Here is an 18733-nt window from a genome sequence, read left to right as displayed (position 1 = left end):
AAGATCATCCGCTAATTTTTTTTCTTACTCACATTTGAATAACAACTAGTATATTCAACATGACTGACCTAGCACAGGATATGAACAAACTCTCTGTTAACGGCAACGGCGCCCCTGCTGGCCAGAACGGCTCGGCCCAGGGTAACGGCGCTGACAAGCCAAAGAAGAGTCAATACGTTCCTCCCCATTTGAGAAACAGACCTCAAGGCCAAAGCAGAAGCTTCGGTGGCAACGACTTTGGTGGTTCTGGTGGCCGCAGCTTCGGTGGAAGCCGCGGTGGCTCCGGTTTTGGTGGTTCTGGTTTCGGTGGCGGCTCTGGATTCGGAGGCGGTCGCCGTGGTGGATTTGCCGGCAGAGACAACAGACCAAACCCACGTTCCGGCCAGGGCCGTTGGGCCGATGGCAAGCACGAGCCTTCTCCTCGTAACGAAAGAATCGAGGTCGACTTGTTTGGTTTGCCAGAGGAAGGTGTCCAGTCCTCTGGTATCAACTTTGACAATTATGACGACATCCCCGTGGAGGCCTCTGGTGATGATGTGCCTGATGCCATCACCTCCTTCACTGCCCCTCCTTTGGACGAGCTTATGGTTGAAAACATCACCATGTCCAGATTCACCAAGCCTACTCCAGTTCAGAAATACTCTGTGCCTATCGTGACTAACGGCAGAGACTTGATGGCTTGTGCCCAGACTGGTTCCGGTAAGACTGGTGGTTTCTTGTTCCCAGTCTTGTCCGAGTGTTACAAGAACGGTCCTCTCCCAGTCCCAGAGACTGCTGGCGCCTTCTCTTTCAACAAGGTCTACCCAACCGTTTTGATCATGGCCCCAACCAGAGAGTTGGTTTCCCAGATCTTCGATGAGGCCAAGAAGTTCTGTTACAGATCTTGGGTTCGTCCCGCCGTTGCCTACGGTGGTGTTGACATTGGTCAGCAGATGAGAACCTTGCAAAGAGGTTGCGACTTGTTGGTTGCTGCCCCAGGTCGTTTGACCGATATGTTGGAGAGAGGCCGTGTCTCCTTGGCCAACGTCAAGTACTTGATTTTGGATGAGGCCGACAGAATGTTGGACATGGGTTTCGAACCACAGATTAGACATATTGTTCAGGAGTGTGACATGCCTGACGTGCAAGACAGACAAACCTTGATGTTCTCTGCCACCTTCCCAAGAAACATCCAGATGTTGGCCAGAGACTTTTTGAAGGAATACATTTTCTTGTCTGTCGGTAGAGTGGGTTCTACCTCCGCCAACATTACCCAGAAGGTGTTGCTTGTCGAAGACGACGAGAAGAGATCTGTGATCTTGGACTTGTTGTCTGCTGCTGACAATGGCTTGACCATCGTGTTTACCGAAACCAAGAGAATGGCTGACTACTTGGCCGACTTCTTGTACGACCAAGGCTTCCCCGCCACCGCCATTCACGGTAACAGAACCCAGTACGAGAGAGAGAAGGCTCTTTCAGCTTTCAAAAACGGTACTGCCCCTATCTTGGTCGCCACCGCCGTCGCTGCCAGAGGTTTGGACATTCCTAACGTTCAGCACGTCATCAACTACGACTTGCCTACTGACATTGACGATTATGTTCACAGAATCGGTCGTACCGGTCGTGCTGGTAACGTTGGTATTGCCACTTCTTTCTTCAACAGAAACAACAAGATCATTGTCAAGGACATGATCTCTCTTTTGACCGAGGCCAACCAGGAGATTCCTGACTTCCTTGTCAAGATCTCCAGAGAGTCTTCCTACGGTCGCGGCGGTGGCCGTGGTGGTAGATCCGGTGGTTTCGGCGGTAGATCCGGCGCCACTAGAGACTTCAGAAGACAAGGTGGTGGCTTCGGTGGAAGCGGTGGCTTCGGTGGTTCCAGTTACGGTAATGACTTTGGCAACTCCAGGTCCCTGGGCTACTCCTCCAACTACGGTAACCAGAACCAGAGCACTTCCTGGTGGTAAGCCGGTGGTTGTTGAGGTGATATCACTTCGCATAGTTTGTTTTTTTGTCGTTTTACTGTTTTATCTTTGCATTTTTTTACAAATAATCGATCTTGCTGGTTTCGCCCGCCCACCTTGACAGTGGAGCGAGGTTTATTATGGTTGTCTGAATCTTACACAGAAGAGATGAAAGGAAAAATTTTTAATCCACAAATGGGATGAGAAGGACGCTTTTTTTCTTCTTCACTTACACGGCTGACGGGTGTCACAGTACCCGTTGTTCGTTCTCAATTTTTTTATCTTGTTGACTTTTGTTGTTCGCAGATCATGTTCTTTGGAGTTTACGCTTGCAGTTTGGTTTCAATTCGGTTGTGTTTGGCATTTTAACTTCACAAGAATGTGTATTATTACTACTATTATTTACATGGGCAAAGCGAAAGAAGATGGGATAAAAAAATTATACTCAAAATTCAAAAGGGAAAAAATCTCCTTACAACAGGGCGGCCATGGTGGCGGCCCAGGTTTCCTTCACTCGTTTTTCGCTTTACATGGAATTTTATTTATCGGATTTAGACATTGTGGTTATTATATAGAGAGTATTATTTATATGAAAATGCAGCAATTTGTGCACCCTTGGCAGTGTCCTGTCAGCCTTGCGCCAAGCCCTTCCAATGGAAGTCGCTATTGTTCAACGCATGGGCTGTAACGCGTTTAAACGTTGAAATTTTATCCTTTGCTGTTGAATGAAAATTGTAGATGTGTCACAAGATTTATGCTTTGTGAATTACCCTATATAGATGACTACATCAGGTACGACCTTCCCTCACGGCTGAAACACGTCGGCCTTGCAGCTGAACTATACGGCGTTCTCGAGAATGTTATGATATTTCAAAAAACTTCGAAATTTAAACAAAAAAGTCGTATACATTAGATTGCTGATCCACCGGGTTCTTTTTTCAGAAGGCGGGAGTCAGTTTAGCCGCTCGAGCGACTATTCACAGCCTCGACCTTTTCGCAGCCACGGTGCCGATTAAACCGTTCAAGCTAAGATTTACCAAACCACAATTCTGATTTCTTGAAAACTAGTCTTTAAATACCCATTCAACATCTCTTTTATAGAAAATCCCGTAGATCCATCTTTTGGTGCTCGTCTACCCACCTGGATCGGTGTGCACATCGCTGCGCCAGTTTTCATCAACTACACTTCTTCATGAACACCCCCAAAAAGCTAAGAGCCGCTATGGTGGCGGTAGCGGTGGTGTATTTCGTGGCGGTGTTTTTCGGGAGCCTAACGCCGGGACATCCTAAAACATATACAGAGCACAACTCGAGTGGCCTTAATGCTCAACGAAAGCAGGAACAGAACGTGAACTGGAAGCAGCACGCCGAAGATATCCACACCAACAATATCAACAGACTTCCCACGTCGGCAACGGTAAGGCAGCAATTGAGTTTCCAGTTTCCGTACGAGCCTCGGAAAGGTTTTCAAAAGAACATATGGCAGACGTGGAAGGTTGGTGTTGAGCATGGAGCATTCCCTACCAAGTACAAGCGGTTCCAGATAGGCTGGGAGGAGAAGAATCCCGGCTACAAGCACTACGTGATTGCAGACGATCAGTGTGATTTGTTGATCAACGATTTGTACGAGTCTGTTCCTGACGTGAAGAAAGCATGGAACCTGATGCCCAAGAGCATTCTCAAGGCTGATTTCTTCAGGTACCTCATATTGTACGCCAGAGGCGGAGTTTACTCGGACATCGACACCACGGCGCTCAAGCCCATCGATCTGTGGCTTTCGGCAAACGAAACTGTCTTTGGCCAGCCCAACACTGCAGGTCTTGTGGTGGGCATCGAAGCAGACCCTGACCGGCCTGATTGGGCAGAATGGTACGCTCGTAGGATTCAGTTCTGCCAGTGGACCATTCAGGCCAAAGCTGGCCACCCGCAGTTGCGTGAGTTGATTGCATCAATTACGGAGATTACTCTCACGAGACAGAAAAAGGGGCAGCTTCATAAGGTGTTGGGCAAGGACGAGGGCGGCGACATCATGAACTGGACAGGTCCTGGAATTTGGACTGACCTGGTTTTCGAGTACTTGAACAACTTGGCACAGCCGCAGAAGAATAGAGATGAGGGTGTGGTGGAGACTCTTGTTGACTGGAAAATGTTCACCGGACTTCAAAAGCCACGTATTGTCGACGACGTGATGGTTCTTCCAATCACAAGTTTTTCGCCCGATGTTGACCAAATGGGTGCCAAATCTAGCAACCACGAGCTCGCCTACGCAAAGCACATGTTCCTGGGCTCGTGGAAGAATGATTGAATGACAGAGTGGTAATGAATGTGATGGAAAGGTAGCGTCAATGAATCTGATCCATGTCTATGGGCGGATCGCATGACCTTCTGGTGTTAATGAGGGTCTTAGAGACTGGTAGACATGGAAGACTGTTTTTTTCGTGGGCTTACGTCATGGAAGCTACATCAGCTTCCAAAGATATTCTGAAATCCAGCCACTCCTCATGACCGCACCATAGCACGATCTACAACTTGTAACATAGCCGGGGCACACCATGCCCTCCACATCTACAAAACTATATTGCATTTACATCTCACCATTGTTGTAGATATCTGGCCGACTTATCGAACCAGGTAAACCATATGGTGCTTGTCTCACGTCATACTTCGACCCATCCCAGCACCACTGAAACCTTATTTCTAGTGGTGGGCCAATTTGCAGCATGGCTCCATCTGGAGCAACATTCCTACTACTCACACTGAATCCTGCGGAGATCCATGCACTGTAGTCCACCACAAGCCTCACGGAATCCCATAAAAATCTGAGCGGCTAATTCACAACTGCATTTCAAAATATCTCCATATTGCCCCAAAGGTATTTCTCGTATGACGCTTATGTGAGCAAGCAGCCTCATGGCCTGCATCCCAGCCAGGGACGGATCTGGAGCCCGTACAAGAACTCCGGTGCCAATTATTGAAAACACCTACTATGCTAAAACCAGCTTTAGTCATTGTGGACCTTCAAAAAGACTTTCTTCCAGGCGGTGCCTTGGGAGTGCCCGAGGGTGACCAGGTTGTGCCCAAGATTGAGACTATGCTCAACCTTGAAAAGTTCCCATGGCTGGCCGTGGTGATCACCCAGGACTGGCACCCCAAGGACCATTGCCTGTTTGCACTGAGACACAATGCTGAACCATTCACAGAGATTGAGTTTGAACATCCTTGCGGGGAGAAGAATAGCAAAACAGGTGAAGTCAAGAAACACCCACAGACGGTCTGGCCCGATCATTGTATCCAAGAAACACCAGGAGCCGACATTGAGCCCAGAATCTTGGATAAATTTGGCAATTCCGTGGCCAAGATTGTACCTACGGCTGTTGTCAGGAAAGGGTACCTCAAAGACCGTGAATACTACCTGTGCTTCAGCGACTGCTGGAAAGTGCACCACACAGAGATTGAAGACTTCTTGATGGAGCAGAATGTCACCGATGTGGTCTTTGTGGGCTTGGCCTACGACTTCTGTGTTCTACATTCCGCTTGTGATGCCCTGAACTCAGGGTTCAACACATATGTGGTGAAGGACTGCTGCAAGAGCGTCTTTGCAGACCGTGCCGAAGAGACAGAAAGGGCCTACAAGGCTTCCAATGTAAGTATCGTGAATCTTCGTGAGCTAGTGAAAGCCATTTCGGCTTGAGTGTTTTCTATGCACCGAGCTGAGCTCGGAGTATAGCTTTCTGCCGTTCAAGGAGCATTCTTTTGACATCCTCGTTAGTGGGAAAATCAGGGTCGTTCTCAAGAGCAACATCCTCCGCTGGATATATCTGCTTACCAAGAGCGGCATTGATCTGACCCTGGATATACTGTTCATCGGCAACGATGGGCTCTCCAAACTGAAAAGACCCGTAATAGTCCAAAGGCACGTACGGCTTCTCGGTCTTCTCCGGCAGCTGCTCCTTTTTCAGCACCTCCGGAAGCTCCCGAGCACGACCATAGTAACGCACACCATCAACGTATATACCCTGGCTTTTTGAAAACTTGATGTAGTCGTTTCCTCCAAGATTCTTGATGTGGTGTTCCCACGCACGCTTCTCCCGATGTAGCTTGTTCAATTCATCGTTAAGAGAGCGTATTTCACCGAGATTAAGGCTCGGATCACTAATGTCGGTGAGTTTCACCGAGATCTCTGTCATCACAGTCTGCCTCCATCTTTCAGCTTGCGGTAGCGACTCCACCTTTTGAACATATTTAGGCCGAAGCAGGGGATTGCTTTCTAGAACACCGGCCTCTCTTTCCTGTTGAGCATAGTATCTATGAAGTGTGCTCTGGTTCTTCTCCTTGTTTCTGGACATGTAGAGATGAGTTTCGCAGTCTGGAATATCAACACTGATAGCCTCGTTACAAATGCTCATCACCATAACCCAAAATACAACAAATTCATTCGTTTTTTCCATTACCCTATATGCTAGTTTACATGCCTCTGAACTGGTTTTTACCTGCGCTTCTTCTGCCGGCAAAACGCTGCTTGGTTCTACCCTTCTTCGTCTCATCCACCTCCTCGTCCTCATCGGTTCTGAACTTGGGCTTCTTCTCCTTCTTTGGCTTGAAAGTCATCTCCATCTCGCCCTTTCCGTGACGACGCAGTCTTGAATCGTCACTCTTCTTGTTCTTCGTCACCTTTTCAAGTCTGCTGACCTGCTTGTCGAAAGTCTCTGCATTTCTAGCCTCCGTCTCGTTTTGAGTCACGGCCTTCATGTCATTCATGAACCTCTCAGTCTCCTTTTGACGCTCCTTGCGCTCTCTCAACTTGTTGATCTCCTTGGCAACCTTCTCACCTCTGCGTTTCACAGCTTCAGGGTCCTCTTCAGCTTCGCTTTCCTCGCTCTCTTCACTCTCGGACTCCTCCTGAACACCATTCATTCTCTCTTCATCAGACTCCTCGGCAGCAGTCAAACCACGAGGACGCTCAGTGGAAGTAACGTCCTTAGTAGACCGCACAGGGTTGAGCTGCTTGTACTCGTAAGATTCTTCGTTGACGGCAAACTCGGGGTTTTCGAACAATTCGGCAAAACGGTCGTCGGTAGCAACATCCTTTCCTTCCAACTTCTCGTGCAAGTTCTTGTTGACCTTGACCTTGCTCTTGGTGACAGCACCAGTCGATCTGATACGAGACTCTCTCTCCTTTTCGATCTTCTTTCTGATATCTCTTTCTCTCTGGTCTCTGTACGAGTTGGGGTTGGCAATCAAATTGACCTTCTCGTACAACTCAGTATTGATGAAATAACCATGCATGTAAGATCTCAAGACTCCAGATCCAATCAAGTGGCCCAAGTTCAACTTGGCCACGTCGTCTCTGGTGATGAATCTGTAGTTGGAGTAGACCGCATCCGTTGGCTTCTCCTCGAGCTCTTCGGTGATGTTGTCCAAGAAAGAGCACCACTTTGGCGCCGGACCGAGATGTGGAATGTAAAAAGCATGCATTGGCATACCTTCATTGGCCATGAAGAACATACCACTTTCTTTGACGTATGCAACATCGTTGATATCAACACTAGGCTCCATCGAGGTGTAAGGCTTACCGTCGAATCTGCTCCAGATCTTGGCGATTCTCTTGTCTGATGTGAGGATCTTGTCGGAGTCATTAGAATTTTCATCAATCCAGATGATCTTGTTCACATCAAATCCGTAACCCTGCTCCTTGACCACAGAAGGTGTCGATGTTCTAAGATCGTAAATCAATGCTTTACCTGTCGAGGTACCACATGCAAAGTTCAAACCATCGTTACGGAAAGATGCGGCTGTAACTTGTAGTGAGTCGCCAAGATGCTCATTGACGAAAAGCTTAGCAGCACGCTGCCTACTTCTAGGGTCCCAAAACTCCACAGTTCCTTCTTCTAGAGCTGCAGCCACGAGACCATGCACGGGATTGATATCAACTTGATTGACTCCTTCCTCGGTATCCAAAACATATGGATTGAGGAAACGGCCCTGTTCAAGATTGAGTCTGTAGATTTCGTTGCCTGAAGCTCCCACTAGCAAATCGCAGTTTGTCTTGTTGAATGCTAACGAACGACCAAACTTCGGTATTCTCGTTTTGTAATGGATACCGCCCTTGGTGTGAAACTCTATAGATCTATCGTTTTGGAGGTGGATTGACTTTGTCCAGTCATTGGAAAGAATCGTGAAATCCACGTTCTCAGAATCAGTGTGTCTGTCAAACTTCAAGGACAAGTTCAGGAAATCGTATAAATGGATTTGTGGCTTATACGTTCCCGTGGCCATGACGTATTGGCCATCAGGAGTGACCTTAATCTTATTGGATGCTTCGCTAAATTCGAAATCTTGGATAAGCTCCACACGGTTCATATAATCGGCATCTCTTTTGAGATCTCTCTTTCTCTTTTTGGCAATCCAGTCTGGCAACGAACGAGATACGTTCGATCCTGCCACCTGGTACACCGAGACATTACCAGCCGAAGTGGACTTTAAGACCATGGTGAATACTACGTCTGTATGAGATGATCATCGCCTGAAAAAATACGTAGGACCGCTTGGTGCGCGTGCAGGATTCTAGCTGTTTCCGTACTATCGCGCTCATTTTTTGCAGCCAAATTGAGGGTGGTGAGACTGGCATCATTTCTTCTTCGAAATTTCTGAGCTTTTCTTGGCCACAGATCCACCTCCTGGAGATTTGATAGAAGCACCCGCGCTTTCTGCGTTGAGGAACTCGTATTCTCCTCGAGGCACAGAAACCAACTGACACCCTTCTATATCCCACTCAATGATACTGCTGGTACTTGGGTAAGACACTTTCCCGTCATCGAACGTAGCATACAATGGTACCAAAGCAGATTTTACCAAATCTTCACAGTCGCCGAGCTCGACCTTTTCGACGAGCATATCTAAGGTCTGCAATATCACGGGCGACAAGGCGATGTCGCTGTAGCATACATCATTCGCCATATTGAACAAAGTGACCCAAAAGACTTCACCTTCCAAATTGGCCTCTTCTGTGGTATGCTTTCTGCAGAACAACAAAAGCTTGTTCAATGACTCAATGCAATCCCTCCTAATCAAGGCATTCAATGGCAACCCTTCAGTCGAGTCGAGAGCTACCGTGGCTGCAATGATACTCGCAACTACTTTCTCAACACGGTAGGTTGTCAACTTATCATTGAGACTTGAGGCTAACCCCTCTTGCTTTGTAACTTCACGAATCTCATAGGTCGCCACGATGCTGGCTGCACGTATAAGGCATCCCAAAGAAGAGACCAACGATCCCAACATCAAAACAGGGCCCAAGTGCTCGAGTTCAGGAGCCGCAGGTGGCATGTTGCTACCTGCTGGCAAGTAGCTGTTTAATTTGGGGTAGGGTGGAAGTGTGGAGTAGTTGAAGATATTTTGGAAAAGAGGGACCTGATCGAACATCTCTCCAAACTGAATACCTATGTTCCGGCTGACCAAATAAATAGCATCGCATAAAGTGGCGAGAAGGGACATGCTCCGAGCCCTGGAATTGTGCAATTTGTACAAGCCAGTGGTATTGTGGAAAGCTAAGGCCTCGATTCTCTCTGAAGCAAGTTCAACACACTTGTAAAGAACGGGGAAGCTGGAGAAGTTGAACTTGGCACCATGACACAACAAGCTACTGATGAAGAAAGGAGGATCATCGATAGCCAGATCGAAGGACACTGACTGCGCTTGGTAGTGCTTCTCTATAATGGTTAACGCTCCAGGCGCCAGTCCCCTCAAAGCCAAGTACACCAAATAAGGCCTTTCCAAAATATAGGCTGAGATACGTCTGGCAGCTTTATTTTCAGGAAGGTCGTTGGTTTTACCGGCGGCAGTAAGAATCTCACCAGTTGCCCTGGCAGAATGCAAGATGCACAAGGTCCCCACATCGCCAATGTCGTCACGAAGAACAAGCTGTGCCAATTTTGTCAAGTTCACCGTAGACCCAGCCTTGGATTCCTTGGCGTATTTGGAGCTAATGGAGCCGGCCGGCACGTCCGTGTCCAACTCCTCCACATCTTTTCTGGGCACTAATCCCACCGCCTGTAAGATTTCAGGTAAGCTCTCCACAAAACAGGTAATGAAAGCTAGGTTCTCGTTCAAAGTAAGCTCGGGCTGGCCAGCACAATGGTTCCAGACTGAGGAGATGGCGCCTACGCTGGATAGCCTCTCGCCACGGAGAAGCAGATTCCACTCTGGGGGCACCCCCTCCCGAAAGCGCTTCACCAAGCCCTCAAAAAGCTTATTATCGGCAATGTGGGCCACAAGTAACTTAACAAAAGCCGAAACGAACGAAGCGGGAGCCTTTCTAGGAAGGAGGCAAGCCATAGACTCCAAGATAGAGGCAATGACAACAAGCTTTGGTTCTGGAATGCTTAACGCTATAGCCACGTCTCTGGCGGTGAGGCAGGCTTGGGAAGTCAAAGTTTCACAATGGCTGTTTTCCTCGAAAGGATCGAGCATTAAGTTTTCCTTGGGGATCTTGTTAACAGAAGTCATTTTAGAATAAAAAACGATACAGAGGTCAGAGGGTCAGGGGTAAGTTGTTTCAGAGGTGTTACACCGAAGGAGGTGTTTTTTGCAGGTCCAAAATAATAATTTGTCTCGAGGGTATATAAGCAGGGTTCTGCCCGCAGCCGACGCCTTCGAAACGGTACACTTTTCTTATCCACCAGCGCCAGCTGGTCTACCCTAGTTTTTGTTATTTTTTGCTTTTCCTTTTTAACTTTGTCTGACTCCACGCTTACCGTGGACTGCCGATAAAGCTTATCGCAAAAGTGATCGGAGTGGATCTGCAGAGCAGGATCCAGAAGCAAGCGAGGCCTCATCGGAACACGAGGCTTTCCATATCTGCTACTTTCTCCACAAGGCGGCCTTCCCCACGGTCTGTATGCAAGGGCTCTGGATTGTTCGAGGTTGGTCAGGTACAGTGCGGCTCTTTAGTTCGTGCAGACCCTGGTCGTAATTCGGCGCACAGGTTGGGTACCAGGCGCAAGAGGACTGACCAAAAAAAAATGACAAGTGGAAGAGAAAAGAAAGCCTAGTCAAGGAAAGTTCCGTGCACCAGCAACAGCCAGATACTTCCAGTATCAGCCTCCTCCAGAGCCTAAAGCTTATCTTTGTTTCGACCAGCAGAGGTGGAGTCATGCACTGGAGTGGCCAGATGGATCTGAGCTGGTGCGGCATGCTTGGTGTCAAGAGCTGCATCTCTCTGCGCATCGGCCAAAAAGATCCACATCCACCTCGGGCCTTATACACTCCGGCCCCACTCTAATAGAGGCTGAAGTGCGTTTGTTGTGGCCAGAGTTTACCCGGCTGGACATGTCGAGTCTGCTAGGTCATGCAGGCCCTTTACCAGCTTGCAAGATATAAAGAGCTTGCGTTTCCCCGTGTCTTTTGGAAATACTTCACCGATGAACTACGACTACTCTCTCGAGGCATCCTTCCAGTCCGCTAGACGCTCCTCCTCCATCCCCGAAGACGGTTCGGCCTTATCGCCATCTCTGTCCGAGGGAACTCGGAGCAGCGGCTCCTTTATCGATCTTGACGATATCACCAAGGAGTTCCAGCGTTACCAGAGAATGTTGTCGTCGGCATCGTCTGCTACCGAAAGGCAGATCGGACTTCGCGAGATTCTCGACTCCGCTCGCGCAGATCCGGGCATTAGATGCTCTTCCACCCCCAGGCTGTCTCAAGTTCACTTGCCTCCCACCTCGGAGTCCATCATCAAAGACCACGCCCGGCAGATGGAGAGAAGATGCAGCGTCTAGACATTAGAGCATCCGATCAGACAGTTGATCAAGGACATTTGATCTCTACAGTTGATCATTACAGTACAGTTGACGGCTACCTTACAGTTGATCGCTACCTTACAGTTGATCTGTATATATTCTTCACTTCCTAATTACATACTTAATGAAATCCTTCATAGACCTGGCATGTAATCTTTGTATTAGTTGAGTTGTGAGTCGAGGTTAGCCAACTGCTTCAACACAGCACTCTTGGCAGTACCGCCGATGGCAGTTCTTCTCTCCACACTGGCCTCAAAGTCAAATGTGCTCAAGACATCCTCACCGAAACGAGTGTCGATCTTTTGCAACTGCTCAAGGGACAATTTGTCGATACCTGGCAATTTGAGGTCCTCGGCAGTTCTGACACATTCACCAGAAATGTGGTGGGTTTCTCTAAATGGAACTCCTTTTCTAACTAAGTAGTCTGCCAAGTCAGTGGCCAACATGTCCATAGTCAAGGCACCCTCCATGTTCTCCTTGTTGATCTTCAACGTGGAGATGACACCAGTAGCGATAAGGATAGAATGTTCGGTGGTGGTGAGGGCATCAAAAAGTGGCTCCTTATCTTCTTGCATGTCCTTGTTGTAGGTGGAAGGAATCGACTTCAAAGACATCATGAAACCAGACAAGGCACCGAAAGTACGACCGCACTTGCCTCTCAAAAGCTCAAGCGAGTCAGGGTTCTTCTTCTGTGGCATCAAAGAAGAGCCAGTGGAGTATGCATCAGCCAACTGGACAAAGCCAAATTCGGCAGAGGAGTAAATGATCAAATCCTCAGAGAAACGAGAAATGTGGTTCATGAACAAGGAAGACCAGAAGAGCGTCTCCACGACAAAGTCACGGTCAGACACAGCAGCCAAGGAGTTGCCAATGACGCCTTGGAAGCCCAAGCCTTCAGCCAAATACTCTCTGTCAATGCCGTATGGATGACCAGCCAAGGCACCAGCACCCAAAGGCGACTGGTTGGCTCTTTCGATGATCTGCTTCAATCTATTGTAGTCCTCCGTGAAATACGTAGCGTACATCGACAACCAATGGGCCCATCTGATTGGCTGGGCACGCTGGAGGTGGGTGTAGCCAGGCATCAAGACGTCGATCTCAGTCTCTGCTCTCTTCAAGATCGCCTTGATGAAGGTGCCCAAGAACTCCAAAAGCTTGGTGAGGTTCTCTCTGACGTAGATTCTCATGTCAGTGGCAACCTGGTCGTTTCTGGATCTACCAGTGTGGACCTTTCCGGCAATGTGCTTGCCGATAATCTCACCAAGTCTTCTCTCATTGGCGGTGTGGATATCCTCGTCACCTGGCTTTTCCACAAACTTCTCGTTCTTCCATTCCTCTCTGATAACTTCCAAACCCTTGTGGATTTCCTGCAATTCAGAGTCGTTGATCAATCCCAACTTGTTCAAGCCCTCAGTGTAGACCTTGGTGCCTGTCAAGTCGGCATCGTACATTCTTTTATCGTAAGGAAGAGAAGCATTGTAAAGGTCCATCAAAGGGTCAGTGGCACCGGTGAAACGGCCACCCCACAATTTGGCTTCAGCTGGTTTTTCAGACATGGTGAAAAGACTAAGTGGTCAACGATAGGAATGTGTCATAGTTGTGCGCAGGAATGGTTGCAAAATGCGATAGTAATCTACAGGCGAGTACATATGGACATTAATTAGACTATGGCTTACATCTGCCGGTGAATCTAGGGTACAAGGAGCAGTCTCTGACAGTGTATCTGTCACACAACCAGGCCAAGATTCTCTCGGTACCCAAACCGTAACCACCGTGTGGGCAGGTACCGTACTTTCTGAGGTCGGTGAACCAGTAGTATGGAGCTGGGTCGAGGTTCTCTCTCTTGAGAGCAGCCATCAACTCATCGTAGTCATCAATTCTCATAGAGCCACCGGTGATCTCACCGACGTTTGGCATCAACACGTCGACAGACTCGGTCACTCTTGGGTCGTCAGCGCACTTCTTCATGTAGAAAGACTTGATCTCGACTGGGAAACGAGTCAACAAGATTGGCACGTTCAAAGTGTCAGTCATCTTACGCTCAGCAGCTTCTGCAATGTCGTCACCGAACTTGAACTTCTCGCCGTCCTCGTTAGGAATGCCGTGTTCGTTCAACCACTCCAAGGCATGGTTGTACTCCATTCTCTTGAATGGTAGCGTAGGTGGCTGGAAGTTAGGGTTCAACTTCTTGATCAAAGGACCAACGACTGGGTCCTCCACAAGAGCTTTGGTGACGGAGACGAAAAGTCTCTCCAAGTGGTTCAACATGTCGTCGAAAGTAAGGAAAGCCAACTCGGACTCAATATGCGTGTACTCAGACAAGTGTCTTCTGGTGTGGGACTTCTCGGCACGGAAGGACTCCTGGACACAGTAGACGTCTCCAAGAGATGGCAAACAGGTCTCCAAGTACAACTGAGAAGATTGAGTCAAGTAAGCCTCCTCGCCGTAGTAGTCCAACTTGAACAAAGTGGAGCCACCCTCCACCTGAGTCTGGACCATGCATGGGGGAGTGACCTCCAAAAGACCCTCCTCATCGAAGAACTTTCTGATAGCGCTGAGAAGAGCAGCTCTGACTCTCAATACACTGGACAAGGTCTCGCCTCTCATGGTCAAATGTCTCTGGTCCAACAACAAGGATGGGTCAGCGTTCTCCTGAACCTTGTTGGTGAAAGCGTCCTCGCCAGAAGGAGCCAAGCCGTAGACCTCGTAGTAGTCGGCCTTCAATTCAACACCATCTGGGGCGGTCTTACCCTCAGGCAACTTCTCAATGACACCCTTGATAGTAACGGTAGATTCCAAGGTCAACTCCTGGGTAATTCTGGCCTTGGCCAAGTCCCCAGTCAAGACTGTCTGCAAGTAGCCGGTACCGTCTCTCAAGGTGATGAATGCAACGCCCTTCTGGGATCTGAAACGGTGCACCCAGCCGCTGACCACCACACGCTGGTCAATGTTGTCCTGGACGGATCTCAATTTGATCTTCTTGGCCTCAGGCAAGGACTTGTCCTCCTCGATCTTGATCAAGTCCAACTCGGCCAATTTCTTAGCAGCCTCCTCGTCCTTGAGTTTCTGCTCCTCGGCCTGCTTGGCCTGTTTTTCGGCCTTCTTTTTCAAGCCGTCAGCACCTTTCTTAGCCTTCTTCAAGGCAGAAGCGGAGATTTCAGCATATTCGAACTCCTCTGAGTCATCTTTCTGCTTGTAGACGAGCACGGTGGCCTCTGGAGCCTTGTAAACAGCAAAAGCTGGTGTCTGGAAAGGCTGGTCTTGGGAGCCGGCCGCGTCGACGTCGCTGCCGCTCTTTTCGTTGACGTAGACTTTGGACATTTAATGTTCTATGGGTTCCGAATAGGGCCTAAGTGAATTTTTTTGAAGCGCGGTCGTGCACCTACAGATCGTCTGTGGTTGTTCTACTTCTGAAGGATATGGGGTTTAAAAAAGATTTAAGAAGGGTATTTATCCTTCAATTTGGAGAAGACGTATGTTGGTTTGCTCTTTGTTGACTCATCGTTCCATGCGCATGTCAATGTGTCGAGTTGCAGAAACACGAGAATTGACACAGTGAAAAATACAATTTGCAGATGCCAGCTCATCTTGACCTAAAGGTGAACAGCCGGAAGCTTCATCGAATATATAAACTCAAAATAATATGCGTAGCTGGAGATCTCCAACCTGAAACTCAGCTTCGCCTTGAGTCATACTTGTCAGTGTGTGGAATGGCTGCGAAAAGAGCCAGATACTCACACAAAACCAAAGCACAATGAAGGCAGTACAACTAATTTTTTTTTTTTTTATAATTCGTTTCGGCTGTAAACAGATCGCTTAATTGCGAAGCGTGTGTCTGGCTGTTTTTGCCCGGTGACCTTCAGTAATGCATCCTGCCTGTCATCACCATCTAGCGTTAGAAGCCTTGACCCACCTCCTCATCGCCTTTTGGTCATCCTTAAATGAGTAGCAACAGAAAAGTATTATGAAATTTCACATACATTAGAAGTGACTTGCTGCTGCCTTTTGTGAACAATAGAGACCCGCCTCATGAGCACAATTGAACGCATCGTAAATCATCACCAAGTGTACCGCAACTACCTCAGTTCTCCTACAACCTACACTCCCTTTTCTCATCACACGACGTCAACACTTATCTCAAAAGCTGCCAAACAGCATGTGTTTTTTCTTGTGCTGCGGCTCCTCCTTCTTTTCCAATCAGTGCCACGTTCTCGGTTGTTTGTGTTTTTAACCCGATACACGTCGGGATTCCTTTCTCTCCTTGCTGCATTGTCTACTGCGCATGCTGCCCATCATCCGTGGCTCCGTGGCCCCTGACTTAACTTTTGTGGATAATGAAGGGCAAATCCGGTGTTGTTCACTTTGGCCATTTACGAAAACCAAAACCCCAACCTCACCGTTCACTCACATCCTTCCCTCGCCTCGGTTGACCCTGTGACTGCGTGACTGCGAATGGGTCAATGACAGATTTTAAAAAAACCTCTCAAATCTAAAGCAAAGCATATCATCAGAATCTCTACAAGTTACTCTCTGCGAAAATCAATGCATGATGCAAAAATCGCCCTTTTGCCGGCAGTGTGACTGCTCCGGGATCTCGCTAGCACCTGCCCTACACATTTCAAACACAGAATCACCGATTGGCTGGAAAACGGTGACGGTCTTTATTTCCAGAGCGTTGCATGGTTTTAAAAAAGATCGGCGTGCCAAAGGAGAAAGTCTTGTTTGTTTTGCGAAATTATTCTAGTCGTGCAACATTTTCATCCACAACGGTTTCCTTTATCAGTCGCCAGCAGCTGCCTCGCACTTTTTTTTCCGCACTTCCTCATCTCCAGTGATCTTGGGCAAATTTTTCCAACACAACAACCAAAAATTCTCTCCAAAGACAACATATCCCAGCCAGCGCACAACTTCATGGCTCTCGAACAATCTTTGGCTGCGCTCTCCATTGCCGCTGTGGCGGCTGAGCTGGCCATCCCAACGAAAACCTTGGTTCTCAAGCCCAAGACTGCTAAACTGGCTACCCCAGTTCCTGTGGTTGTCTTTGCTTTGCAAGCCACTCCTACTCCCAACGCCACTATTGCCAAGGCTGCTGGTGTGAAGGAGCCTCGTATGGCCAACAACGAATTGATTGCCGAGTTTTTCAACTCCACCGCAAAGGAAGTGTCAATTGCTAACTTGCACAAGGACTTGGCTGGTAAGGTCAAATTGGTTTTGGATGCTGGCATTGCCCATGCCTCGGACTCTGTCAAGCTTGAATTGGCCACCGAGTCCGCTAGAGTCAGTGTGGCTGCCAAGGACATCAACGCTTACCTCGACTCCACTGGAATTGAGATTATCAAGGTGGATTTCCTTTCCGAGGCCACCGCCTCTCCTGCTGCTGCTCCTGTGGCTACTGCCACCTCTAGAAAGGAGGTTTTGAAGAGAGAGAAGGAGGCTGCTAAGTTGGAGGATGCCAAGTTGATCGGTATCACCGTCGACAAGGCCAAGGACTTTTCCTCTTGGTACTCCCAGATTGTCACCAAGGGTGAGATGTTGGACTACTACGATGTTTCTGGCTGTTACATCTTGAGACCCAACTCTTTCTTTGTTTGGGAGGAGATCCAGAACTGGTTCAACGCCCACATCAAGAAACTCGGTGTCAAGAACGCCTATTTCCCAATGTTCGTTTCCTCCAAGGTTCTCGAAAGAGAGAAGGACCACATTGAGGGCTTTGCTCCTGAGGTTGCCTGGGTCACCAGAGCCGGTCTGTCCGAATTGGACGAGCACATCGCCATTAGACCCACCTCCGAAACCGTCATGTACCCTTACTACGCTAAGTGGATCCGTTCCCACCGTGACTTGCCATTGAGATTGAACCAGTGGAACTCCGTGGTCAGATGGGAGTTCAAGCACCCACAGCCTTTCTTGAGAACCAGAGAGTTCTTGTGGCAGGAGGGTCACACCGCCCACTTGACCAAGGAAGGCGCTACCGAGGAAGTTGACCAGATTTTGGAGCTTTACAAGCGTATCTACGAGGAGTTGTTGGCTGTTCCTGTCGTCAAGGGTAAGAAGACGGAGAACGAGAAGTTCGCCGGCGCCAACTACACCACCACCGTGGAGGGCTTCATTGCTGCTACCGGTAGAGGTATCCAGGGTGCCACCTCTCACCACTTGGGAACCAACTTTTCCAAGATGTTCAACATCTCCGTAGAGAACCCCGAGGGTCCCGACAAGCCCCGTGTCAATGCATTCCAGAACTCCTGGGGCTTGTCCACTAGAGTCATTGGTGTCATGATCATGACCCATTCTGACAATAGAGGTTTGGTGTTGCCTCCTAGAGTCGCCCAGACTCAGGTTGTCGTTGTTCCTGTTGGCTTGACCACCAAGTCCACCAAGGAGCAGCGTGAGACCATCAACAAGGGCGCCAAGGACATTGAGCAGAAATTGTTTGATGCCGACGTTCGTGTTACTGGTGACTACAGAGACAATTACTCCCCAGGTTGGAAGTTCGCCGACTGGGAGTTGAAGGGTGTCCCATTGCGTGTCGAGTTCGGTCCTAAGGACCAGGCTGCTGGCCAGGTTCTTGCCGTGAGACGTGATACGGGTGCCAAGTTCAACGTGAAGTTGGACGAGTTGCAAACCAGAATTCCTGAAATCTTGGAGATCATCCAAAAGGAATTGTTGGAGAAGGCTCGTAAGGACTTTGACGACCACCGTGTGATTGTCGAGGAATGGAAGGACTTTGTCCCAACTTTGAACAACAAGAACGTCATTTTGTCTCCTTGGTGTGGTGTCCCTGAGTGTGAGGACGATATCAAGGATTCTTCTGCATCAACTGGTGAGGAGGGAGAAGAAGTGGACGACAGAGCACCATCCATGGGTGCCAAGTCGTTGTGCATCCCCGGTCACCAGCCTCCTTTGAAGCCAGGACAATTGTGTGTTAGATGCACACGTAAGGCTGTCACTTATTGCATGTTTGGCAGATCTTACTAACTGTAATTAGGTCATGGATTT

The 18733-nt window shown here is 48.6% G+C and overlaps 10 protein-coding genes across 10 annotated transcripts; 5 read left to right on the top strand and 5 right to left on the bottom strand. All coding sequences in view use genetic code 12, as the record gives it.

Moving 5' to 3' along the window:
• Nucleotides 1–59: 59 nt before the first annotated feature.
• On the top strand, nt 60–1946 carry DED1 (DEAD-box ATP-dependent RNA helicase; the record flags this gene model as incomplete). Its single annotated transcript, XM_025481530.1, has 1 exon — nt 60–1946. One exon carries the CDS (start codon nt 60–62, stop codon nt 1944–1946), a length of 1887 nt encoding a protein of 628 aa, XP_025336148.1.
• A 1189-nt stretch (nt 1947–3135) lies between these two features.
• Nucleotides 3136–4248, top strand: OCH1 (Och1p; the record flags this gene model as incomplete). The annotated part of the gene is made up of 1 exon (XM_025481529.1): nt 3136–4248. One exon carries the CDS (start codon nt 3136–3138, stop codon nt 4246–4248), a length of 1113 nt encoding a protein of 370 aa, XP_025336147.1.
• A 681-nt stretch (nt 4249–4929) lies between these two features.
• Nucleotides 4930–5617, top strand: PNC1 (nicotinamidase; the record flags this gene model as incomplete). Its single annotated transcript, XM_025481528.1, has 2 exons — nt 4930–5586; nt 5615–5617. The coding sequence occupies 2 exons, from the start codon at nt 4930–4932 to the stop codon at nt 5615–5617; spliced, it is 660 nt and encodes a 219-aa protein (XP_025336146.1).
• Nucleotides 5618–5641: 24 nt separating this feature from the next.
• Nucleotides 5642–6289, bottom strand: ISY1 (Isy1p; the record flags this gene model as incomplete). The annotated part of the gene is made up of 1 exon (XM_025481527.1): nt 5642–6289. One exon carries the CDS (start codon nt 6287–6289, stop codon nt 5642–5644), a length of 648 nt encoding a protein of 215 aa, XP_025336145.1.
• Nucleotides 6290–6407: 118 nt separating this feature from the next.
• On the bottom strand, nt 6408–8432 carry ENP2 (ribosome biosynthesis protein; the record flags this gene model as incomplete). The annotated part of the gene is made up of 1 exon (XM_025481526.1): nt 6408–8432. One exon carries the CDS (start codon nt 8430–8432, stop codon nt 6408–6410), a length of 2025 nt encoding a protein of 674 aa, XP_025336144.1.
• A 138-nt stretch (nt 8433–8570) lies between these two features.
• On the bottom strand, nt 8571–10448 carry CXQ87_003040 (PASTA domain-containing protein; the record flags this gene model as incomplete). Its single annotated transcript, XM_025481525.1, has 1 exon — nt 8571–10448. One exon carries the CDS (start codon nt 10446–10448, stop codon nt 8571–8573), a length of 1878 nt encoding a protein of 625 aa, XP_025336143.1.
• A 914-nt stretch (nt 10449–11362) lies between these two features.
• On the top strand, nt 11363–11719 carry CXQ87_003039 (uncharacterized protein; the record flags this gene model as incomplete). Its single annotated transcript, XM_025481524.1, has 1 exon — nt 11363–11719. The coding sequence occupies one exon, from the start codon at nt 11363–11365 to the stop codon at nt 11717–11719; it is 357 nt and encodes a 118-aa protein (XP_025336142.1).
• A 182-nt stretch (nt 11720–11901) lies between these two features.
• On the bottom strand, nt 11902–13296 carry ARG4 (argininosuccinate lyase; the record flags this gene model as incomplete). Its single annotated transcript, XM_025481523.1, has 1 exon — nt 11902–13296. The coding sequence occupies one exon, from the start codon at nt 13294–13296 to the stop codon at nt 11902–11904; it is 1395 nt and encodes a 464-aa protein (XP_025336141.1).
• Nucleotides 13297–13405: 109 nt separating this feature from the next.
• DED81 (asparagine--tRNA ligase) lies at nt 13406–15061 on the bottom strand (the record flags this gene model as incomplete). The annotated part of the gene is made up of 1 exon (XM_025481522.1): nt 13406–15061. The coding sequence occupies one exon, from the start codon at nt 15059–15061 to the stop codon at nt 13406–13408; it is 1656 nt and encodes a 551-aa protein (XP_025336140.1).
• A 1590-nt stretch (nt 15062–16651) lies between these two features.
• CXQ87_003036 (proline--tRNA ligase) lies at nt 16652–18712 on the top strand (the record flags this gene model as incomplete). Its single annotated transcript, XM_025481521.1, has 1 exon — nt 16652–18712. The coding sequence occupies one exon, from the start codon at nt 16652–16654 to the stop codon at nt 18710–18712; it is 2061 nt and encodes a 686-aa protein (XP_025336139.1).
• Between the last annotated feature and the right edge of the window lie 21 nt (nt 18713–18733).

The sequence above is a fragment of the Candidozyma duobushaemuli genome (assembly GCF_002926085.2).
Source record: "Candidozyma duobushaemuli strain B09383 chromosome Unknown C_B09383, whole genome shotgun sequence".
Taxonomy (NCBI): domain Eukaryota; kingdom Fungi; phylum Ascomycota; class Pichiomycetes; order Serinales; family Metschnikowiaceae; genus Candidozyma; species Candidozyma duobushaemuli.
The sequence above is the reverse complement of the archived record's forward strand: the minus strand, read 5'-3'. Positions and strand labels throughout refer to the sequence as shown.